The 26,496-nt window shown below is 36.0% G+C and overlaps 2 protein-coding genes across 3 annotated transcripts in view; one reads left to right on the top strand and one right to left on the bottom strand.

Annotated features, from left to right (window-relative positions):
• LOC127639551 (phosphatidylinositol 4-phosphate 5-kinase type-1 gamma-like) overlaps positions 1-7,223 on the top strand; it is a 30,498-nt gene extending 23,275 nt beyond the window's left edge. Inside the window, exons 17-18 of the mRNA XM_052121618.1 lie at positions 724-813; positions 5,911-7,223. Of these exons, the coding sequence (XP_051977578.1) occupies positions 724-813; positions 5,911-5,913 (93 nt within the window). The 3' untranslated portion in view covers positions 5,914-7,223. The remainder of the gene's footprint in view (positions 1-723; positions 814-5,910) is intronic.
• A 5-nt stretch (positions 7,224-7,228) lies between these two features.
• LOC127639552 (heterogeneous nuclear ribonucleoprotein M-like) lies at positions 7,229-24,325 on the bottom strand. Of its 2 annotated transcripts, XM_052121619.1 has the most exons (15): positions 24,072-24,325; positions 19,126-19,304; positions 15,088-15,814; positions 14,893-14,986; positions 14,477-14,716; positions 13,696-13,849; positions 13,456-13,505; positions 13,309-13,369; positions 12,534-12,632; positions 12,391-12,432; positions 10,574-10,645; positions 10,385-10,489; positions 9,250-9,833; positions 9,118-9,169; positions 7,229-8,940 (listed from the first exon to the last, which is right to left on the bottom strand). In XM_052121619.1, the coding sequence occupies exons 4-15, from the start codon at positions 14,956-14,958 to the stop codon at positions 8,777-8,779; spliced, it is 1,689 nt and encodes a 562-aa protein (XP_051977579.1). In that variant the 5' UTR covers positions 14,959-14,986; positions 15,088-15,814; positions 19,126-19,304; positions 24,072-24,325; the 3' UTR covers positions 7,229-8,776. The 2 variants fall into 2 exon arrangements, with proteins under 2 accessions (XP_051977579.1, XP_051977580.1); XM_052121620.1 differs by lacking the exon at positions 12,391-12,432.
• Positions 24,326-26,496: the final 2,171 nt, after the last annotated feature.

The following is a 26,496-nucleotide window of genomic DNA, read 5'->3' as shown; positions in this document are numbered from 1 at the left end:
TAAGTGGATAGGGGCGATTTCAGACACAGCTATGTTGCATAAATGTTGCATGCGACTAACTAGACTTTTGCAAAAAAGAGGGTATTATAAAGACACGACTGTCATCTAGCCACTGCATTTCTAATGATCCTTCCTGTACCATGGATGGGCAGATCGATCCTAAAGTGTCGATACTTCCGATTCTGGTGTTATATCAAAAATAGCAATCCTCACACAAAAATATAGATTCAAAGTATTATAATTTTTTTAACTAGGGATATTGTCTTTTGGTTACCATGAACAATTCTCATAAGCTTCAAAGTGAAATAAAAAGGATTATGCTACATTAGCAAACACTTGTGAAGGGTGGAAACTATTTCTTCTTCTGCTCATCTTAACATGCATGCTGAAACACAAGCAGACAAGCGCTTATGCATTGTAGAACTAATGATAGACAATCATTAGTCACAAGTTAATTCAGGCTATATAACAACATATCTAAAGGTGACATTTCTTATGAGTTTGTGGGTATTTGTTGTTAATAAATAATTCAATAAAAAATATTGTTAACTATGGTTTTATTAAGTAATATTGTAGTAAGGGTAAACAAAACAGAAGTGGTATCCCCCATCCCATCCTGTACCTTTGTCTTCCTCTCTTGGGGTCTTTGCACATTTCCTCTGGCTGCCTTTGTGTCTCAATCCCGTTGTGGCGCTCTCTGCTGTCCTGGTTATGTATGAGCAGCCTCCAGAGGATAGGAGCTGGGTGTATTCTCCCCTGCACTACAGCTCAGGGTCAAAGACTCTGCCAGAGGACGAAAGCGAGAGTGAAACAGTAAGTGTAAATTGTGTTTTGGCCATCTTGGTTGTTGTAAAGAGAAACTTCCAGAATGCCTTCACACTAGTCTCTGCGGTCGTTGTATATCTTTTTTCGTTGGTGTTATTTTTTTTTTTTACTAATGACCGCATGCATGACAACGTATTGTGTACGTGTGTTTGTGTGCATTATGTACGCATTTTATGGAGGACTAAACATGCAAAAAATAATAAATAAATAAATAAATAAATGTAATAATAAGAAAATAAATAAAGGATAAATGTCTTGATAAAACAAATATAATTCGTTTTTAATGAAAGTTATTCCTGAATTTATTTTTGTATGACTTTTTTTTCGTTTATTTATTATTTTCTCTTTTCATTTATTATTTTCTCTTTTTATTTTTACTTTTTTAAAAAAATATATTCTTTCATTTGTTTTTGTTTTTGTTTTTTTTTATTATTTATTTATGCATTCATTTATTTTTACATTTATTTATTCCCACATGTATTTATTTTTGTATTTATTCTTACATTTCTGTCTCTTGTATGATAATGATGTGGGCGGGTCCTGCTTACCATTGGCTTATTGTAGATTGAAGCGTGTGCTCGATTACTCTTGACTTGTTTTGATGTGACGTCAGGTCATAGCCATATCGCGTGTAAACTATAGTTATTTGTGATGAAAAAAGATATCACAGTTTGTTACTCAGTTTTACAAAGGTCTGTACTCTCCCAACTCTGTGTCTTCTGATCTGAGTGACTTTCTAGATAATGTTTTAGATAATGCCAAAGTTATTGAGGATGATTTTAAATTGTTTTGTGATGGTGATTTAAGGCTAGAGGAAGTTAAAGAGTGTATTGGCAGCCTTAAAGATAATCGTTCTCCGGGTAATGATGGACTTGTCAGTGAATTTTATAAAGTGTTTCGAGATAAGTTAGCTCCTTTTTTGCTGGCCGTATTTATAGAATCTATTGAAAAGGGAGAACTGCCTTCCTCTTTAAAACAAGGTGTTATTACATTAATTCGAAGCCAAACAAAAATATTCTTTATTTAGAGAATTGGAGACCCATTAGTCTATTAAATAATGATGCCAAATTATTTGCTTTAATCTTTGCCAAAAGATTGAAAAAAGGATTAGGAAATATTATTGACGAGGAACAGACTGGATTTATTCAAGGAAGGCACATTAGTAATAATATTAGATTGATACTTGATATGGTAGATTACAGTGATTATGTTTTAGATGATAGTTTTATTTTATTTATTGATTTTCACAAGGCATTTGATACCATAGAACATAATTTTTTATTTAAAGCAATTGATTTTTTGGGTTTGGCAATTATTTTCAAAGGGCTATCAAAACTCTATATAAAGGATGTACTAGTTCTGTAAAATTAGCAAGGGGACTTCTGGCAGATTTGAAATAGGTAGAGGGATCAGACAAGGGTGTCCAATCTCCCCATTTTTGTTTTTGTTAGCAACGCAAATAATGGCCCTTCACGCTAAAAAAGGACATTTTCAAGGAATTACAGCATTAGGGAAAACATTTAAGTTGTGTCAGTTTGCAGACTACACTGCTTTATTTTTGAAGGATAGAAATGAAATCATCAAAGCAGTAAAATGCATAAAAGAGTTTTCAGATGTATCAGGGCTAGGAATGAATATGAATAAGTCTGTTCTGTTTCCTCTTAAAGAATGTAGTTTAACTAATTTATGTAATATTCCAATTGCAAATCAAGTTACATATCTGGGAGTTGTTATTTGTAAAGATGAGAATTTATGTAATAATTTAAACTTCAACCCAATTATTAACAAAACTAGTAAGAGGTTTAATGCATGGCTACAAAGGGATCTATCAATTCTGGGGCGGTACTTTTGTCAAAAGCTGAAGGAATCTCCAGATCAGTCTATGTTTCGTTATCATTGGATATTCCCACTAAAGTTACCAAACAACTAGATAAAATGCTTTTTGATTTTATTTGGAAAAACAAGCCACATTATTTGAGAAAAGAAATTTTATGCAATCCTAAAGATCATGGTGGTTTAGAGGTTTTGAGTTATGATGCTTTGAACAATGTATTTAAAATAAATTGGCTTATTCAGTATTTAAAAAATAAGGAATGCATTTGGAATTCCTTTCCCAATTATCTGTTTAAACAATTGGGCTGACCTCTCATTTTTACTGAAGTGTAACTTTTCGATTGACAAAATACCATTTAAGCTTGCAAAATTTCATAAACAAGCTCTCTTGGCATGGACACTGGCCTACAAACATAACTTTTCACCTAGGAGATATTACATTTGGAACAACAAAGACATCCTTTACAAAAATAAATCTCTTTTTTTGATTACTGGTTTGAAAACAATATTATATTAGTTAGCCAGCTTTTGAATAATGATGGAAATTTATTAACATATAGAGAATTTTTGAATAAATTTAAAATACCAGTTAGACCTAAAGACTTTGCAGTTGTAATGGATGCGATTCCCAGGAAAGTATTGATCCTTCTTAAAAATGCACCACAAGAGGAAGATCTAAATTTTACAGACATTATGGGTAAAATATTTCTGGGTAATACAGACATTTTACAAAAATAAAGTCTCAAATAACTATGTTAGGAATATACTTAATAATATTGTTTACCCTCCAGCTCGTTTTTTCTGGTCATCTGTGTTTGGAGATGTAAATTGGTGTAATGCTTAGTGAACAGTGGATAAATTCTACATTAATAACAAAGTAAAAGAAGTCTCTTTTAAAATAATGCATAGAATATATCCAGTAAAACATGTATTGGAACGTTTTAAATTAGATATTGATTACTCTTGTAATTTCTGTAAAGGTGAAAAGGAAACAATTTTTCATTTATTTTTCCATTGTATACATACAAAAATATTTTGGATTGATGTGGAGCGTTTAATTAAGGAAAAATTGACCATTGACTTACAGCTGAGTGGATTTGACATTATGATACACTTTAGTGATCATGGGATTGAGAAAGATAAGGCATACTTTATACAATTGTTAATACTGATGGGGAAGTTTCACATTCATAAAATGAAATGGTCTGACTCCAAACCTAACTTTTCTTGCTTTAAAAATGATTTTAAGCTTTATTGTTCTCTTTTGTGTAAGTGCACAAGTAAAAAGGCAATTAGAGCTTATAGCATTGTAAGCAGGATATATAATGTAACACCCCTTTTCTGTTTGTAATACTTTTTTCTTGTCCTCTGGCACTGTTCTTTTTTTTTTATTTTACTTTATTTACTTGGTTTTTTTGTTTCATTTTGAAGGATTATGTCTCATTGTATTGTTCTGGTTCGTGGCATTAATAAAATAAAAAAAAACTATAGTTATTTGTGGGGCTATAAACATAAGAGCTTCAGTCAATCCAAGATTTATTGGTTATACTCCAATCACAAAATAAATGGGGAGCTGTTTCTTCAACAAATCCACAAAATGAGCAAGTTTCATAAATGATATGATTTAACATTGTCCTTTTCTTTTTTTTCTGCGAAAATAACTTCATATTTTGATATCTGCAAATCCATAATATTGTTTTCTGTTGTTATGATTGTTCATTGCAAAAGATACAACCAGCTTCATTTCCCTGATCGTTTATGCATGTATATAAATCTGTAGCTGACGCTTCACATATATCTAGAGAGTTGCGCAACTTGCTAATGAAGCGGATAATCACGCATCAAATGACTGTTTCATTTAGAGTAGAGGTGCTTATTGATGGTTTAGGAAAGCTGTATGCCGGTATGAATGTAGAAGCACATGCTGGATTGTTAAACTCTCTGCAAAACTTTTCCCTGCATATTCTAAATCTGTGCGAGTCAGTGGGTGCTAAGGTGGGACGTCCATCTGCTACCGATAATACTATTGAGCTCTCGACCAATGATGCACTGGAGCTACTCAAGGACCGCCTCCCTCATTTCCATGTTGCACACAGAAAAGTACAAATAAATACATGTATAAATAAATAAATATGGGAATATATAAATATGGAAATAAATATATGTGGGAATAAATAAATATAAAAAATAAATTAACACATAAATAAAAAAATATGCAAAATAAATGAATAAATAATTAAAAGCTAAAAAGAATAAAAATAAAGTTAAAAATAAATATAGAAAATAATAAAGGAATAAAGTCATACAATAATAAATTCAGGAATAAATTTAATTAAAAACGAATTATATTTGTTTTATCAAGACATTTATTACTTTATTTATTTTTGTATTATTACATGCATTAATTTATTATTTATGCATGTTTAGTCCTCCATACGTATTTACTGCGTCACTGTTGAATTATTGAATCTGTTTAGTTGACACAACTTCGAAGAAGTTCCAGATTTGTTCATCGCATTACGCTCTTTGTGAGTTGTTTCTAAAACCCCATGAAATTTCTTTTCAAGCAGTTTCCTCTACTTTTGATGATTCCAATTGAAACAGGAAGTTTGAGTGGAACATTTCCCACTTGTCAAATTTTAATTAAAGATGAAAATTGGATTTAGTTTACATCAAAGCCGTGAACCATGATTTGCTACTTGCTATTGCTAGTCTGTTGCTGGTGGTATTAGAGGGAGCGAGATTTTATTCTAGAGAGCATTTGATTGGACAAATATCTGGGTACGCCCTTCAGTGCAAGATGAGTCATCAATATTTTTAACATGTATTTACGAAAGAGAAATACTGGACATTTTAAATGCATACATCTGCTAAAAGATAATTTGGTCAACATTTTATGAGTACACTAGCATATAGATGGCCTTAAAACTAATAGATGTATTAAAATTTCTATTTGATGTTTAGTGCTGCAAGAAAGTATTTCTTCACCCAAAGAGCGTTTCAGAGATGAAAACGTAAAAAATGTCATGAGATAAACACATTTATATGTGGTAACAGTGGTCTAAGTTTTACATTTTACCACTGGACCATTGCATTTTTGAAAATGTAATGCATAACTAGCTTGGGTCTATTAAGTTTTCAGTAATTCAACAGTCCTTCATCAATTACACCTTATTTTAAGCATGCATTTTTTTAACTTAACCCTCAGTATCACAAACAATTCCCACACTTAATTTGTGTCCATTCTAACAGTAATCAGACCTTGGCAGAGATCGGCAGCTACGAGGTTTGGACTCTTCAGAGGCATCTCATTATGGAAGCTCTACTGGCTGTTTCACACCACGTTTGAGCTGACGACCGCTCCCTTTGGATTTATTACTGTCGGCCATATCAACTTGAGCTCGACCAGTTACATTGTCCTGTCACCCATTCCACAAACAAAACTAAGAGAGTAATACCAATGTCCAGACGTATTTATAATAATGCAAATATTAATGTTTTATCTTGGTTTTTAATTATTTTGATTAATCAGAAGCCTTTCATACTGCAGTAACAGCAAGTGTTACATTTAAAGTTTGGTTTAATCTCTCAAATGTTTCTAATGTATGAAAATGCAATATTAGGTGTGTGAAATTTGGCAATAACCAAAGTCCCTTAGATAAAATGTTTTGGATTTTCATTTAGAGATAAGGACTGATATTTGATTAAAATCTTTTGTACAAATAGTTTGCAGAGAGGGATGATACAGTCTTAATAATTTAAACTTCTAGATGGGACTAAACTTATTGTGTGAGAGGACAAATATGTAAATGTCTTGTATCACAATCATTTCACTATCAGAAATGTTCTTAAGTTTCAAAGTGCATGTTAAACCAAATGTAAATCCATATGTATAGACTTGTGTATGCATATGCATATGAATTTTAGTGGGTTTGTTTCAAGAAAGCAAGTGTATAATTGTAAGATGGAAGTGTGCCGCACTGATCCTTATAATTCCGTGGCTAGTTGCTATTGAGTCTTAAATGAAGGGACTACAGCAGCAATATATTTGTAAAGTGTAGCACACATATTTTGGTTGCCTTAATTTTTGCCAACCTAAATACATTTGTAGTTAAAATATTCACGGATTTGTTTCTGGTTCACCAATCATAGTGTCCTAGATCATTTGTATATATCTATAAATATGTATAAATATATATTTTAAATCTTTTATTTTGCACAAGTGGTTTGGGAAAGGAAAACACAAGCATTCTTCCAGAGTCAAGGACATGCATCATATCTTCTGTTACGTCTAGGCTGTTTCTTTGTATCACATGTAAATCTTACTGTTTGGATTTTAAAGGGATCTATACAGTCTTAAGACATACAACTGTATTCATCACTTACTTTACCAAGAGTAGAGCCATTTGTGTGTGGTCAAAAAGATATGTGCCCCATAATAGCAAAAGGACCATGAGATAATGTCCATTTACACTGATGTACAGCATATCAACCTTTGCAAAAAGAACACCACATACTGATGTATATTTGATCAAACCCCTATAATAAACAAATTCAACTCTCGACTTGTTTCAGTTTTTTATTTTATAAAATTTTAAATTGACAAATTTTGATGACAAAAAAGCTCAACCGTGACCAATGTAACAAAAAAACTGCCAGACCTGGAAATACTGAAGTTTGAGAAAAAACTGAAGTAACTGCTCCAAATCAAACACTAAACGTAACCATTCATTTGTCTGATATGGTTAGTTTTGAAATGTAAAAAGTTTTAAACATGCCTTCAAATAAGAAAAAACAAGATGGAGATAACGAAAAGCTAAAGCTATCAAAACTTCTCAAAATTATTTGCCATTTCAAAGGTTTCAAAACTCTGCATGCCAAGGATTTCTGCTGGTCATTAGCATGTAAATGTAATGGGAAGTCCTGAAAAACAGCTACAAAGTGTTGTAAATTTATTTACTGCCATATATTTTTCTGCCAACATTTCATGTCAAACTACATACTTCTCAGAAATCATACAACATAACGAAGCTTTGTTTGCCAAAATCATGAGACTTGGCCAGTTTGACATGCACTCCGAAACATTGGTTCAAAAGAAAGATTCGTAAAGGTGTTTTAAACACGCCCATCACCAACACAACATGGTAATTACATTGACTAGGCTATATCCTAGTGTGGTCATGACCACCACATACAAAAGCTGTAAACCGTCAAACACTTGTGATTCAAACACTTATGACATCTGCTGCAATATTCATATTTCCACCACTGTAGTTAAATGATTTTTTATTAGAAATCAATTACAAACATTTTCTAGCAAACATTAACACTTGTTGATTGGTTGCAATTCCTTAGACAATTATGTATATTTCAAATATATAAGGAATTTTAATTGCTTTAACAAGAGGGTTGTGGGCCAAATTAAATGGCATTTAGTACCCAGTTTAACATTTCAGTGGAAAACCATTACCAGCAACAGGCCAGTTCTGTTAATATGAATGGGTGAAAAGAGCCAATCACCATTTAGATATGGACATCCGTTAACTCAAGAACGCGCATTAGCTATACAAGCCAGGAAAATTTAGTTTTTATTTATAGCATAATTTCGTTCTTACCCCATTCATGTAGATAGCTGCACTTGTATGCTGCTTTTTGACATAGAAACCAAGCTGCCCTGGGTGTACCAAATATGAGTGGACTGACAAATTTTCTATATTAAGAAGTTGATCAAGCCTTAAACTACAGTGTAGTAAACAATTGCTGATGCCAACCCAGCTGTCTAATCAACAGCTTATATCAGAATTGATTTTCTCTCTTAGTGGTCAAATCAGTAGACTTTAGTATAAAACCACTTTAAACTGACTCCACAAACATGAACAACGCTGTGGGTTCTCGTTGAGATTTATTAACAAACCTTTAACAAAGGCAATTTGTTGAAAAGCATTACAATAAAAAGTGGGAGGGATTTGGGACAAATTAATTTGGTCTTTAAAAGTCATAAGCGAAAACTAAAAAGTGCACAATCCTGCACTTATACAAATATGTAACTGATAATAAACTGGATAGTATTGTGAGGGTGATCAAGGGAATGACATCTGGAAGGCAAAATGAAAGATGATTATACATTTCTGTCAAGCCTGACATCGATCTCTCGCCCGTTGAGCCGGTAGCCATTCATGGTACGGCAAGCTCTATCAGCAGTTTCCGGGTTATCAAAGCGCACCACACCACATCCCTTGGACTTTCCGTTATCCATCTTTATGTCTGCATACTGCACAATCCCTATAAGAAAAAAGAAGAAAAGAACAGTTAACCACAATAAAGAAAAAATGCTTATAGAACAAAAAAAGATGCAAGCATACATGGACATTTGAAGTCAACATGAAACAGCCCAATAGTTTACAAAATGCTTATCACTTCATTTAAGGGTTTAGTAGACATGGAAATGAATGTTCTCACCACATGCATTGAAGGTGTCCTTTAACATCTTCCAGGTAAAGTCAAAGGGTAGCTGTAAAATGAGTCACATTATAAATAAATAATAAAAAATAAATAATTTGTTTTGCCAAAATGCAGAGACCAAGTGCTTACATTTCTGACAAAGATCTGGCAACACTTCCTGACATTGGCTCCAGCGCTCACTGGCCCTCCTTGTCCGGAACCACCAAAAGGAGTGCCGAAGTTTCCACGATCCATGTCTGCAGGTCTGTCAAACTGGCCACCCACACCACCAGAGCCCATGCGATCTAGGCTGGAACCCATGCGGTCAAGGCCTGAGGTAGGGAAGCGGTCCATGCTGGCAGAGCCCATGCGGTCAAAGTTGGTACCCATTCGGTCCAGGCCTGCATTCATCCTGTCCATGCCCATAGGCGAGGCAAAATCCATTCCACCACTCAGGCGGTCCAAGCTGGACGGACCCAATCTATCAAACCCAGCAGGGCCGAGGCGGTCCACACTGGAACCCATACGATCAAGGCCTGATCCCAGGCGATCCATACTGGGCCCCAGTCGGTCAAGGCCTGCACCCATCCGGTCGAAACCAGAACCCAGACGGTCCAGATCAGTCACACGGTCCAGGCGATCCATTCCCATTCGGTCTAGACCTGCCATGCGGTCCATGCCACCACTGAGCCGGTCCATGCCAGAATTCATGCGATCCATTCCCATGGAATTTCCTGGTAGTAAAGTGAAATCGTTAATAAAATTAACTCCTTGTATAACGCTTAAAAGTAGTTATGGTTTACAAACAAACGCTTGGCTCCAGCACAACCGGGTTCTTTTGCCACCACATAGAAGAACTGTGGTCAAGGGACACGTAGCTTGAATTGAGCTGAAAATGCCCCCCAAAAAAGTGCTGTTTTTGGGTTTGAAACACATTTTTCACAAGAATATTGTAGATTTCAATTTCAATCAGGCTCAGTGTTAAACTTAAGGATGAATATTCATCCATCATAAATCTCCTGCTAAATCACACTGGCATAATGAACAAAGTTAAAACTTTTTGCAGATAGTAAAGAACCAACAAATATTCTTTGCATTAACCATAGCTATCACTTTACAAAAACTTTTATTAACAATTTAATATAAAATAATTAACAGGTTATTAAAACTGTAGCACTGGCTATATCCACCATTGAAATCTGCTGCTCAAAAGAACACGGAATTAAAGTTGCCTGCAGACTGATGTCAAGGTAATGTTGTGCACAATATTAAACTCATAACTAACCCATTCCTCGGTCAAAAGAGTCTCCGAAGTTGTTACGGGACATTCCCATGTCATTACGGCCACTAAATTCTCTATCAAAAGCACCACCGACACCACGATCCATATCTGCAATTCAAAAGTTTCATTAATAATAGTTGTGTGAAGAATTTATATCAAGACTTAATCGCAATGATTACTGATTGCATTTACCATTCATTCGTCCCATTCCAGAGGGTCCGAAGCGATCCATGTTGTTCATTCCACCTCCAAAGTTATCCATCCCTTAGAATCAATAACAACTGCCTTTAACATATCACTACTTTAACGTACGAAACAACTGACATTCTTTAACACCATTTTAAACAGTGTAATAAAGCAATTTGGGAAAAGCAGAATATTCTAAGGTTAGCATGGAGGCACTCAATGCTGTATGAAAACAGTCCAGTCATGCAGTCCAAAACAACTCATGCACAATCCACAATAGGGCTGCACGATTTGGACAAAAAGTCATATTGCGATTATTTTGAAAAATATTGCGATTGGGATTTGAACTGCGATTATGATGGTAATATTTTCCACATGTTCAACTGCAAAAAGGCAGCTGGGGAATTCAGATTTGAGCCCTCTTAAAAAGAAACAGAGACCTTTTTTCAGTTCAACCACAAACAAATAAATATATAAACTGTGAAACAAATTCTTCTTCATATCCAAATGTTACCATCCACTGCGTACCCGTTTTTGGCAATTTTGTGATAGGGCCCCAGCCCACTAATCAAAATCATTCGTTTTTGAAACAGTCAAATTGAATAATAGGGAAGCTCCAATCAGGATTTTAACATCTCCAATTTTCTTTTCATCTCATCAATCGATGCTGATCATTTAACTTTTTATCAGCAGCTCTGTCAAAGCTGGTTATATGTAAATGTTCTGCTCAATGTCACTGTTAACTGAATTTCCCTGTCAGTAATACCATAGTTGTTGCTGTCAAAAATAATGTTGATTGATTGAATAATTCAGTATACACAAAATATAAATGATACTCTTTATTCTCGGCCTTAAAAACTAGTTGTCTTATACTAACTATTCTTTACTGTATATAAGATAGTCCTAAAGAATGAGGCTTAATATAAAACTGAAGTTGAACTGATAAACCATTGGTGTAATTTGGTTTATAATTTTGGTTTATCACCATTGAATGTAATTATTTTTAGTCATTATTTTATTATATTTAATTTAGCAATGCATTATTTTATAGTAAATAAATATTTGATATAGATTTACTATAAGTTCCTTTTCATTTTGTTGGATGTTGGTAATATTAGTTCCACTTTCACTTGTTTCCGTGGGGAGTGTAATAAGTGCGACAAGTTCTCTCGTGTGAGGTAAACAAATGACAGGAGACTGGAGTAAGAGATGCTTCTGCACTCTACAAGTGTTACTGTTAATGCCGTTTGCTCAAAAATCATTTAATAAAGATGTTTGAATTATACCCCATTTGTATTCTACGTATATAATAATAATAATAATAATTCCTCACATTTATAAAGCACTTTTCTAGGCACTCAAAGCGCTTTACATAGCATAGGGATGATGATACCTGTGCCTTGTGGAGACGGAGATGCTACTAACACGCTTCACGCAGGACATGCCAGTTTAGTATAAAGTGTTAACTTTATTAAGCAAACGGAACCAAACTCTGAGCACTTCTGTTACTCTAAGCATGAGAGGAAGTTGTGGAGCACAGAACCGCTCTGAAAACACTAACAATGCTCTGACTTAATATAGACTGGACAGTGCAGCGCAAATAAACTTTGAAGGGAGCGGACTATTTATTTAATTAAATCCCAGCCCTTTGGAATTTAATAATCGCACAAGGTCATATCGCAGTTTCGATTTTATTTAGATTAATTGTGCAGCCCTAATCCACAAGCAATTAAATCAGTAATCCCTTGATTAATGTAACAATGGCAGAAAAATTCAGCCTTTCCAAAATAAAATGGCTGATGAGATGTCCTGAGTAAACATACCTCCCATTCTACCCATGCCACCAAAGCCCATTCCATCCATTCCTAAAGAAAAAATTAATTAATGGAGAGGGGAATGATGGTCAGTGAGTGAGCGAACACAAGCGGAAACATTCCGAAACATTAAACGTGCATCATGTTTTTACCTCCCGGTCCAGTGTTGCCCATTCCACCTCGGTTGAGTTGGGTGGCATCGATGGGCTGCCCACCGGGTCCCAGACCAAGACCAATGCCGCTCAGACCACCTGAAAGGGATTGGGAAAATGCTTAAGAGAAGGATCACGATTCAGATTTCTCAAATCTGATCTTTGTGACTAATGTCCACACTATTATTGCTATCAGACAGTCTAGAATTAGTTGACATAATACTGATTTTCAAATGACAAATTGTCCATGGATTAGGGAGTAGATGTTGTGGAAAGAAAAGAACTCACTGAAAAAAAAGAAAAGTAGGGATGGGATGATATTGAATGACAATGGACTGCAATCCATTAAATACACCAACGTACTCTAAAAATTTTTTTTTAGGACAGATTCTGTTCTGTCGCTTGTTCTGCACCTGATCAGTCTAAAATGTAGTCCACTATTTTTGATGGCTCATTTGTTTGTGACCTTTTTTTTATATTGAAAAGATACATGAGCAACTGTAATTATTGAAACTTTGAGCACATATATTGGGTATTTAATTTGATGAGAAATTGTGCATTTTGCATAAACTTAGTTTTTAAATAAACAATTTTCTGCCATACTTTGTCATTCAAGTGTTATTGACCTAAGATTTAAATGTTATATCAAATCGAGATATTGAATCGTGCAAATCTTGATTAGAATATATCACAAATAACCGAATCATGAGATGACCATATCGTCCCATAATTTAAAATTTTAAACTAAAGAGATGTAAAAAATTGTACTACTTACGAGGAAGTGCTGGTGGGCGCTCTGGAGGTGTAAAGTCACCTTTTGGTAAAGATTTCTCATCCTGAAAAGACAATGACCAATGTAAAGGGGTGCATTTTCATGTCTTTGATGTTGTGAAAATGTTGCCCAATGTTATTGAATACTTACCAGTTTGACATGCATGATCCTGTTGAAGAGGAGCTGTCCATTCAACATGGCTAACATATGTTAAGGAAGACCACATATTTACATAAAGTTCTTATGGATATCTTTAATGTTTGAACCCTTTTCAACCCATTCCACAGGCAGTGCCATTTTCTTTTTAAATTTTTAGTTTTAGTCATAGTTTGTCTTTTGACAAAAATGTCCTTAAATTAGTAAATTTCATCATGTTATTGTGAAGGATACAGACTGCTTGAACAGCTTCAATGGGCATCTCAAATGTGACTGTTCCCATGCCTCTGCTTTTCCCATCCTTATCCTCCAGAATATCAGCACGTACAACCACTCCAGCCATTCCAAACACCTCCTTCAGCTTCTTCCATCCAACATTGTAGTCCAGCTGAGAAGACAGATGCCGTTTAAACCAATAAGAGCCAAGTTCCAATCCTCTTTATAACTCTTGAATGAATGAATGAATGGTTACATGTATATAGCACCTTTCTGATACTACACAAAACGCTTTACATAGTGAACAGGGGACTTTCCTCTACCACCACCAATGAGGAGCATCCACCTGGATGTGACAGCAGCTATAGTGCACCAGTATGCTAATCACACACCAGCTGTTGGTGGAGAGAGTAGAGGGAAAAAGACAATTAATGGATGGGGATTAATAGGAGGCCATGATTGATAAGGGCCAATAGTGGGAATTTGGCTAGGACACTGGGGTTACACCCCTACTCTATACGAGGTGTGCCCTAAGATTTTAATGACCAGAGATCAGCCAGGACCTCTGTTAAAGTCTCATCTGAAAGATAGGGTTTCTTTTTAAGTACAGTGTCCCAGTCACTGCACAAGAACCCCCTGCTTTTAAAAGTAGCCATTCTTTTTAACTTGGCAACAAACAAAAATCCGGCAAACCCTGCGTGACGGGGGGAAAAAAAAGTTAATTAAAAAATACTTGAAAAATAGCACAGAAAACTGTGTATGGCTGCTAATGCTACACAGTTCATATGGGAAGTCTTACATTTGCAACAAAAACAGTGCTTCCGATTTTTCCAGCCTGGAGACCATGGATGATTTCATTTGGGATGTTGGGGTTGTTCATGAGGCTTGGAGGGACGTTAACCATTGGAGGACCACCAGGACCTGGGCCCATACCCATGCCTCCACCCATTCCACCACCCATCCCTGGGGGACCACCACCACCTCCTCCTCCTCCCTGGGTCCGATGAGCTTCACGCTGGGCAATTACACCATCTGGATCCTAAAGGGATAAAAAGCGTTTATTACAGGCCTAATTAAAAAGCAAGTTGACTTGAGTACTGTGTAATAAAATAAGGGCTGGGCAACATTTATATAAATGGATTAGAAAACTAATGAAACAATAGAGGTCTTTTGCAAAATATCAGCGATTGCTTTGGAATACGCATTAACACTCACCTCCTTAACCTTCAAAGGACGTCCATTCATAACATGCTTGTTGACCTTCTCCACAGCTTTTTTCATTAGCTCTTCAGTTCTGAATTCAACCACCCTTTGGATTTAAAGAGAAAATGTTACCGTCCTGTTAAGCAGAAATGAGAAATACGAGGCGGAAAAAATTATCTAAAAAAAATTCGCTATTTGAGTACTTACGCACAACCCTTTGTTCATTCAGCATACCAGCCAGAAAGTAAAAAAAAAAAAAAAAAGAGACAATTAGACAAAATCCACAAGTCATTACGAAACAGCTAAGAAAATATTTACAATACAGCGGAACAGCTTTGGAAATATTTCAAATACAACATATAATAAACACTTATAGAATACTCGATATACATTAAAACAGTACAACCCTTTGTGGTGTTCTCTTACAGCAATAAAATTACATCTCTTAAAGTTTATTCAAGTTTGTGGACTCCAACTCAAATGGCTGAACAAGATTATTTGATGACCAGAATGCACAAACCAGCCTGCAGTTTCAATTACACAATCAAATTCTAATGTTCCATTCCCATTAGTACATGTGAATCTCTAATAATCACTCCAACAAATCATTGACACCATATTTTCCTTGTTAAGTTACTGAACACCACTAACTAGGCTCGAGAAAAGCAGCACAAAAAGTCTACCTTTAAGGGACTGAACACTCAAAAACCAAAATTACTATGGAGCTGGGACTCAGATCACAGCCGGCATCCATTTTTGTTCGAATGCCACCCAAGACGACACATTTTGAACTCAACCCAGTCCTGAACATCCCACATTAAAAAGCAAAGTAAATGTAAAAACTCAAGCGGACAAATGGAGGTTCGTCTCTTTGCACTTACCCTTGATTTGCCTTCTGCGTCCATTAAGTGTTCCACGTACGTAACCTCACCCACTACAAATCAGATTCCAGACGACACACACCAAGGGAGAGAAGCCGAGAGAACAATTGGGGTTTAGATCAAACACAAACGGCACGGTGACAGTGAGCTCGGCCGGCTAGTCCAGAGCCACTCCCAGCACCTCAGCAGCACAAATTCTGGTACAGGTCTACAAGCAAGCTTTGAAAAAAACATTTTTAAAGTAAAACTTCTTAAGCTGTCCTTGCTGAAATCCTCAACATCCAAGACAGACCAAAAGATTTACGACCTCAGAAGCCATCGGAATTAGATGGATCATCAACTAGGCCTTAATTGGACCGTCAAAATGAAGTTGACAAAAAGCCTCATCTAGGACCCTATGAATTTCCGCAATGCAGAAAATGGACAGATTTGCAGAATTAAAATCATAATTTTATTTAGAGTACAACATGAAATTTCACAGAATTGTACAAATTTGGGATGAAAGAAAGAACAATCAAATTCAAAATATGGCAATGTTTGAATGCAAATGCTGCCTTCACATGCTATCAGAATGATAGCATATCATAATTGATAGGGTATCATAATTATGACTGGGAAACTCAAGTGATAATTTTGATACCCTAGTTACCAAATTGGGAGATGTTAACCTTCAACATGGTGGGAAGAGTACAGTTCCTGTAGGGAGCGACCGCTTTTATTTTTCTAAATACAGCTAATTGTTAGTGCTTACCGTTTCAATCATTTACATATATCAGTTTGATGGCATATTGTACGTTTACACCGAGAATAGCATTTATTTGACCAGAATTCCATTGTCAGAAACCTGACTGGGTAAATTTACTTTGACATGAAATATGAGTTCCCCTGCTCTTTCCAACAACAAAGCACTTATTAATTATGACGGACACATAATTACCACTTCAGAAGTTGCAACTATTCTGATAGCACATTAAATATTAAACCGCAAAGCTGCGCGTTTTCAGCATGAGTGCATCCGCTGCGAATAATTAGCTAAATCTCCTCTGTAGGGATTAGGGCTGTCAACGAATATTCTAAATTCGAATATATATTCGAATAGTTTTAAAAAACAGAAATTCGAAGGTGAAAATTAATATTCGAATGTGGAAAAAAGCGCCCGTGGTAGCAGATGTGCGGCTGTCTGCTTTAGCGAGTGGGCGTGCTGCCTGAGGGGTCTTTGTTGTCACATTTCTCGAATTGTGTGCCTCATTTTATTTAACGTTAAACAGAAACATGACTAAAATGTAAGGCTACTGTACTGACTGAATAGATGTTGCATGAATAAGGTAGGTTAGATACAGCAGTTTCATGCACTGCAGGCTTCCACTGGTTTGATTATTTACCGTTTCATGTCAAGGAAAAGTTCCATGTTTACCACAGCACAGCTCGCTCGGAGCGTTCAATGTCGGTTCTATATACTGTAAAACTTCAATTAATGTTAATAATTTGTTTTAATCACTGAATGAAGCCTGCTATATTTGGGACAAGAGTCGCAACCTTATATTGCTTGCACAAAACTCTTGATCAGCACTCAACATTTGTTTATTGTTGTTGTTCTTTTAAACCGTTAACGCAGAGAGCGTGAGGGCGAGAGAGAGAGAAAGAGTGCCTGCGCGTGCGAGCGAGAGTGAGGTCTTGGCCATTAGTTGATTTACTTGTTTTTGTGTAGGTAATACGTTGTCAAATATGTTTAAACTTAAACTACCTATACAAATAGTTATGTCTCTTTGTATTAATTTGTCCTGTTATTGACGTAATGCGCGTCATTGACCAAATGCGCAACCAGATAGTCGAATAGTTCGAATATATGTGTTTTTTTTAGAGGGAATATTCGAATGTCATTTTTGAGCAATTTTGACAGCCCTAGTAGGGATGGGCATGAGTACTCGGACGTGGTAGCAATGACCGATCATGAAAACTATGATCGATAGTGATAACGCATTATGACTTCATTCGAAATCCAGTTCGGCTCCCGTAAGTTTCACTTGGCCATGTGAAATTATGGCCATTACGACAAATTTGTTACCAAATTATATAAAAATGTTATTGTTTAATATTGATTTTGGCCAAAAATACCTACAATTTTCATTTTGATTCAGCTTTTATGAAATAATTTGATTAGATGCCGTTTTGATGGTTGAAAACAAAACATGGAATCCAGATTTTTATTTTTTTTAAAGGAAAACAAGGCATTTGAGAAGCCATGAAATTAATTTTTTTTTTAAATTAGCGGGATTTCATAGGGCCCTACTTACCTTGTAAAGTTGACAAGTCTTCAGCTAGTCCCAGAACACATTCAAAACACCTAAACCAAATGCCTCCTGTGTGTTATTGCAAAATTAATTAAGACTATATATATGTAATAATAAATAAAAGTTAAAAATTACAGCATCCACAAGAGTCAATTTGGCTCCCCAAATAAACACTCTTGAATTTTACAAACCAGCACCAACAAAAGATGGACATGTAAGAATGCAGTGGAACTAGATGCTGATTTTGCATCCAATGGGACTTTAAACCCATTCAAGGTCTGGCGGTTTAACACCAATACATTTTTGAAAACTACTTTAGTAGTTTCATTTCTCCAGCAAGAACGTCAGTCCAATCAACTCTCTATTAGATAAATCAAGGACCAGCTTAAGAAGATGCTATATTCTGTAGACCTGTACCCCCATAAATCAATCATAATTCAATTTAAGGGCACAATAATGAAGATCAGCAGCAACAATATTCACTCTGGCAAACCTAAAAAAGAAAATGCAATTTTATTCTGAAGGCAACAAATTCCACATGAAACAACTAGTGAAATTGCCCATGCTTACAAATCATTAGGCATGGAGATACCCCTCAGATTAAGAGGGATCTATAAAACCCAAACATCTTTAAACAGATTATGAATATCCTGGGCCTTTGTGTATGAGACCATTCAGGATTTGTTCTAACATTCTAAACCACAAACTTTGAGAAATCTACACGCTGTTCCAAAAGCCAAAGAGACCAATTCATAGAACTGAATTCATTCATACGAATGTTGTACCAAATCATACTTAAATTCTAATAAATATGAGATGGCATGTGCACATAACTTTAAGTGCCATTTTCCAAGGAGTTATTTTGGGCCTAACAACCACATTACCATTGTTGAATAATGGAACTTACTCCACAACTGCCTCTTCTCAAAACACTTTTCAAACAGCTTAAACCCCCCCCAAACAACTTCCCCATGATGGGATTCATCGTCTTGACCACCTTCAAAAATCTACAAAAGGGGGCCAATGAAATCAACCTAACCCAGGACACAGCACCAAGATGCACAAAATCTTACCTATTTCCTTCATGAGATCTTTCAGTGTTTGCCATTTAACATCATAGGGAATGTTGCTGACAAACACACGGTATCTCTTGTTTGGGTTTCCATATGGCTCAAACCGTCCACCACCGCCACGTTTTGAGGGCCTCTCCTTCCTGGAGTCATTGTTGGACTTGCCGTTGGTCACCGCATTTCTAAACAATGAGGAAAAACATGCAAATTTGATGTCAGAATGTTTTCTCATCATGTGGCCAGCCTTGGCGTACACAAAAATCCTATACTGAAATTAAATACTTTTAGTAAATATCTTTAACAAATCTTTATGCATTCTTAAAAGAAACATTTTGGCTTTTCGTGAAAGCAGTTTGTCAGCTGACTCAAGCAATAGCTAGATACTACAATGAAAATTTCAGTTAACTTCTGTATTAATACTTGAGCTGCACAGTTGATTAAATCGACATTTTTTTATGGTCGTTTTAGCATTTACAGAATTACGACATATCATCGAAGATGCACATTGGATATAAATTTTTTGTAACTAACATTATTGATTCTTACAATAGATAAAGAAAAGCAAAAACAAACTGGATATAACGTCAATCATTAAAACAAAGTGTGATTATGGCAGTTTGAGAAGGAGACTGCAGTTCACAACTGCATTTATAGTAGAATTGTTTGGATAAACTTGGAAGACATTTTCTCGAAGTATTTTGGAATAAAAATATATCCTTCTGAAAAAGATTTTTTTCCCTAATTCTATCCATGAGTTATTAAAATTGTTATTCTGAATCCATTTCACAAAATATTGGAGCTGGTTTGCTAAAAAGTAATATTGAAAGTTTGCCGCATCTAGGCCACCTTGTGATTTTGTCTTTTGTAGTTTTGCCAGAGATATTTAAGGCATCTTGTTTTTCCAGTAGAAGTGAGAGATTAACGAGTCCAGTGATTTAAACCATTTATCTGTAGGTGTTGTTGGAAGCATTGAGAACAGATAGTTCATTTGTGGTAAAGTTTTCATTTTAACTGTAGCAATGCGACCAATAAGTGAAAGTGGAAGATTAGTCCAGCGTTTAAAAAAATCTTGTCTTTTTTTAGAAGAGGGGTATAATTGAGGTTAAACAACTCTGACAGCCTGGGGGAAATGTTGATAAGTAAATGTGTAATGTTGCTGGTGCGGCGTTGGAGAGGAGAGTTATGAGCTGTAGAGTCCCATGCATCTTCAGAAAGTGACTCAATTCTGACAAAACAGAGGTTCTAATTATTGGACCAAAAAACTCTAAAAATAAGCCACTAAAATATAATTTGTCTCTAGATGGATGTACTGTTACATCATCTTCAACAGCGAAGAACTTAGGTGTTATATTTGATACCAATCTGTCCTTTGAAAATCAAATTACAAATGTTTGTAGAACAGCATTCTTCCACCTAAGAAATATTGCTAAATTAAGGCACATGCTCTTGGTTGCTGATGCCGAAAAACTAATTCATGCGTTCATGACCTCAAGACTAGATTATTGTTATGCACTACTGGGAGGATGTCCAGCAAGATCAATAAATAAACTTCAATTGGTTCAAAATGCAGCAGCCAGAGTGCTGACGAGAACCAAGAAATATGATCATATTAGCCCCATTTTATCATCGTTACATTGGCTACCTGTTAAATTCCGGATTGATTTTAAAATTCTGTTAACTACGTACAAAGCTTTGAATGGTCTAGCTCCGCAGTACTTAAGTGATCTTCTACCACGCTATATTCCAACACGCTCATTAAGATCGCAAAATTCTGGCCTATTAATAGTTCCTAGAATATCAAAATCCACTAAAGGAGGAAGATCCTTTTCATATTTGGCTCCTAAACTATGGAATAGTCTCCCAAACACTGTTCAAGATGCAGACACACTCCCTCAGTTTACAGTAAGTCTAGACTAAAGACTCATCTATTTAGCCAGGCATACACCTAATTTATCCTCCAACCCACAATTAGGCTGCTTTAGTTGGGTCTGCCGGAACCAGAAACCAGAAAAATTGATCATGATTTATAACTCTGCAATAAATTAAATGGCATCTACGCTTACATCTTTTTATTTGTTTCCCTGTCTCAACCTCGGGACTCCTATCCTGTGGTCACCAAAACCGGCTGGATCCAGCACCATTCCTGCTTCATGTTGGACTCCACTGCTACATGTCGCAGAATGATGATGACTAAATGCAGCCGGTGCCAGCCAAACATCACTTCAATCTATTATGACGGACTTCAGAGGATGAAATGATGCCAACTCCAACCTGCATCACCTCGGTCTATAGATGGACTACGATCTTGAAATGGAATGCATAGACTAACTATTGCCAACAAAAGCCTTCATCAGCCAATTAACAAGGACAACTGCATCTGTGAACTTCTGCAATTAATCAAGATGGACTTCAAAGACTGTGGTCATTAATCTTACAGGTCAAACAAAATCGATGTTTAATCACTGACCCTAAACACTTAGTTTAATAATTTTAAACCATGATTTTACCTATACATAATTAATATTTACATTACATTCATAATGTTAGCCAGAGGGGAACTGGCCCCCACAGTGAGTCTGGTTTCTCCCAAGGTTATTTTTCTCCATTAATCAACATCTTATGGAGTTTTGTGTTCCTTGCCACAGTCGCCTACAGCTTGCTCACTGGGGTTATTAATACAATTATCATTTAATTATTTTTAAACACTATTAAAAATCGTATTTTATCGAAATTACACAATGATGATTAATCAACTTTATAGACATTACAGTTTTATCGTCTGTTAATGCTGATATTCTGTAAAGCTGCTTTGAAACGATGTGTGTTGTGAAAGGCGCTATACAAATAAAATTGACTTGACTTGGAAGTATGGTCGATTTATTTCAGTTTATTGTATAATCTGAAATTTTGGAGAACATATTAATAATTTTGAAGGTTTCCTGAAGTAAACTGTAGGGGGTCCTGTAAACATAGTAATAAATTGTCTGCATAGACAAATTTTATGTTGTGTGTTGCTATCTTGTATTCCTTTGATTTTATTTTGTCATATTGCGGTGGCGAGTGATTCTATAAAAATTGCAAACGAAGGAGAGAGTGGTGTTTAATTCTTTGTTCAGAGTTATTTTCCCGTTGTTGTTTCTGCTTTTTCCTGTATGAGTATGATATTATCTTTCCTGTAATTACTGCTTTACCTGATTCCCATAATAGTGATGGTGAAACTTCTACTCCATTCATCTCCAGAAAGAATGCCCACTCTTTCTTAATAAAACTGTCAAAGTCTGGGTCGTGAAGTTATGAGGTATTGAAGTGCCATCTGTTGTGGAGCTTAACATAAGTTTGAGTGTTTAGTGTGAGAGAGAGATGGGAGCATGATCACTGATTATGATTGGGTGAATTTTTGTCTCTGTTACATGTTGGGTGAGTGATTTACTGATTAGAAGTTCAATTCGAGTACAGTATTGGTGAGAAGAGAAGCAAGAATATTCTCCAAGTGACGGGTTATTCACACTCCAACAAATGCCAAGTCCATAATGAGTTGTGTTATTATTTCTGTAGAAGTGTTAAGGATTGAGTTGATCCTTAACACAACAAAGAAGCGTTGTGTTAAGGATCTGTGGAATATTTGTATTTATTAATATTAATGTGCTGTAGTAGTAATAAATATATGCTTCTATGTCCATTAAATTCCTCCAGTATTCAATGGGTATGTCCCCGTGGTTGACGCAAGTATTATTTGGTAAGTCGTTTGGTAACTGTTGTACAGTTGGTCTGAGTAATGCAATTCCCTTAGTGACCGGCCACCGCCATGATGAATCTCACCCTCTCTATGTTAAGTCTCATGTTACTCTGAGATCATCCCTTTATTCAATCATAATATGTCATTGTGCATTTCTTATCATGAAGACAACAGGCAATATGCAGCTTTATTAATAAGGGAGCTTGTTTTTTGAGTAAAAGATGGACTGAATTGAACAGAATGGTGAGAGAGGTAGGCCAAGTCTTCGCCCCATTATACACTGCAAAAAAAAATGTCTTCCCAATATAAATATCTAAAAATCATTTTAAAAAGAATGCATTCACCTGAGCATCCGCACAAGATATTTAGACTTGATTTTAGAGAAAAATCTTGAAAGTATATTTTGTCTTATTAAAAACTTATATTGAAGACCCATTCTCTTAAAGCAAGTCTAAATATCTTGTGTTGCTTCAAGTAAATGTGTCTTGTTTTAAGGATTTTTAGACAACTGCAAACAAAAAACAAGACAAAAACACTTGATAACAATAGGATTTTTCTCAGTGAATTTCTTTACTGAATTAAACTTACTAAAAAGTCTTGTTTTCCCTTTAATTCAGTTAATGCCATTGAGGTATTTATTGTTAGTAAGCAAGTTTAATACAAAATATTATATAAAAATATTTAAAAAAAAAATAATCGTAAATAGGGACTTGAAAAGTTCACTGTAACCCAGATTTTTACTTTTGTTGTAAATATGACAGTGAGGGACGAGCCAAAATGATCTTCTGTTGCAATCAACACTGAGCCACAAGTGATGTCGATTGATCTCAACTTATATTGAACTCAGAATACTCCTGCACAGATTGCTACTGAAGAGCAAACAAAATACCTCCACGTGCTAACATTTAGGTCAAAAGGCCATCAAAGAAAACTTCCTCTGCATGTTAGCTTGCAAATAAAATAATTGAACTCTAGTCCGTGCGTCTTATTTTGCGTAAAATACACAAAGGTTGTTCATTGTGAATCCCTCGAGTCTTTGTTTCAGCCAGGCGTGCACGCACCACACGACTTTTGTCCATCGACAATAAACATATTCCCACTGCAAGTTAACCATTATAACACAATATGCATGACAAATAGCACTCTTCTATAGATGCATCTACTCTTAAAAAACAAAAACATATGAGGAAAAACGTGATGTCGCGTTATTTACCCATGGCCTGGTTTCTCTGGCGAAGCCTCTGGCGTCGACATTTTGCCTTCGGTTTTTTTTCTTCCTTTAGAAATTAAACAGCTCTACACCAGTCGTCGGACTCGGTCTAGAGAAGGCTAAAAACGAGTTCAACGTCGAAAAGAATAACTAGGGTCGGCCCTCAACGGTGTCTTTGTCCCGTTTGTTAATGTGTACCCGCTGTTGGAGATGTGTGCGTCTGCGTGAACGCGTTGACGTTAAAATGGCAGCGCGACGCAAGCACGAGCGACAGTATTTGAAGATAAGTGGGCAGGACGGGAAATGACGTCATACCTGTGGTTTCAAAAGTAAACAAAATGCGCTCTCAAAATGCGCTTTAAATGAATTTAGTGTGAACATTGCTACTTACCTTTTCTGTGTAAAGTGCCATCCAATTTTACAACTTCGTTGCCATGACGACAAAACATAGAAAACCCTAAAACGATTATTTAAACTTAAAGTATACACACGTTTTAACAGGGGAAGTAATATAAGTATGATAAAACTATAAGAATCACATTTCTGTTTTTAAACGATCAAAAATATTGGACCCATTCACATCCATTGTAGGCATCTACTCACTGTAACTTCAGTTTTTCCTTTTTTTAAAGAATAAGGGGGACGAGTCCAAATACATTTTTGTGGGAATATACAGTATGCAATAAATGCTGTCGATTGAGCTTAACTTAAACACGGAATATTTATTTAATGAAATCTCACACATTTACCCATTATTGATGTTGTAAATATAGTAGGCCTATATTCTTATATAACTGAAAACTACAAAAAAAAAAAAAAAAACATCCTCTCACTTTCAACTGCTTTTATTTTCAGCATATGCAACATGTAAATATTTGTTAAAACAAATCTTCAACTACAAAGTCATAAACTGAACAAGTTTCACTTCAGTGTCAAAAGTAACAGTATCTGGTTTGGCCACCAGCTGCATTAAGTACTGCAGTGAATCTCCTCATGGACTGCACCAGATTTACCCATTCTTGCTGTAAGAGGTTACCCCACTCTTCCACCAAGGCACTTGCAAGTTCCCAGACATTTCTGGGGGAATGGCCCTCACCCTCCGACCCAACAGGTCCCAGACATGCTCAGTGGGATTGAGATCCGGGCTCTTCGCTGGCCATGGCAGAACACTGACATTCCTGTCTTGCAGGAAATCACACACAGAACGAGCAGTATGGCTGATGGCATTGTCATGCTGGAGGGTCATGTCAGGATGAGCCTGCAGGAAGGGTACCACATGAGGGAGGAGGATGTCTTTCCTGTAACACACAGCGTTGCCTGCAATGACAACAAGCTCAGTTAATTGATGAAGTGACACACCGCCCATGATGGACCCTCCACCTCGATCCCGCTCCATGTCTCCCTGTAGTGCTGTCTTAGGCATCTCACAGTACGGACATTGCAATTTATTTCCCTGGCCACATCTGCAGTCCTCATGCCTCCATGCAGCATGCCTAAGGCACATTCATGCAGATAAGCAGGGACCCTGGGCATCTCTCTTTTGGTGTTTTTCAGAGTCAGTAGAAAGGTCTCTTTAGTGTCCTAAGTTTTTATAACTGTGACCTTAATTGCCAACCATCTGTAAGCTGTTAGTGTCTTAACGACCGTTCCACAGGTGCATGTTCATTAATTGTTTATGGTTCATTGAACAAGCATGAAAAACATTGTTTAAACCCTTTACAATAAATATCTGTGAGTTTATACACACGCACGCACACACACACACTGGGGGCCAAGTATAATGTACAGATTTTGCTGTTTCGGAAGGAAATTGGTAATTTCCCCAAAGCTTTAATTCACCAAAGTGTCATTCAACTGATCACAAAGTATAGTATATGGATATTACTGATGTAAAAAAACAGCACCATCACTATTTGATCAAATCTAGACAGACCCCATTTCCAGCAGCCATCACTCCAAGACCTTATCCTTGAGTAATCATGCTACATTGCTAATTTGGTACTAGAAAATCACTAACCATTATATCAAACACTGCTGAAAGCTATTTGGTTCATTAAATGAAGCTTAACATTGTCTGTGTTTGTTTTTGAGTTGCCACCGCATGTAAAATAGACTGGCATGTCTTAAGGTCAATATTAGGTCAAAAATTGCAAAAAAGAAACCAGCTTCCTCTAGAATCTCACCAGTCAATCATTGTTTTGAGGAACGAAGGCTATACAATGCTTGAACTTGCCAAAAAAAATGCATATTTCAACAAAAGGTGTACACTACAGTCTTCAAAGCCAAAGGACAACTGGCTCTAACAAGGACAGAAAGAGATGTGGAAGACCAGATGTACAACTAAACAAGAGGATAAGTACATCAGAGTCTCTAGTTTGAGAAATAGACACCTCACATGTCCTCAGCTGACAGCTTCATTGAATTCTAC

This window comes from Xyrauchen texanus, chromosome 48, assembly GCF_025860055.1.
Source record: "Xyrauchen texanus isolate HMW12.3.18 chromosome 48, RBS_HiC_50CHRs, whole genome shotgun sequence".
In the NCBI taxonomy this organism is placed as follows: Eukaryota; Metazoa; Chordata; class Actinopteri; order Cypriniformes; family Catostomidae; genus Xyrauchen; species Xyrauchen texanus.
This window is presented reverse-complemented; position numbering and strand designations above follow the sequence as displayed.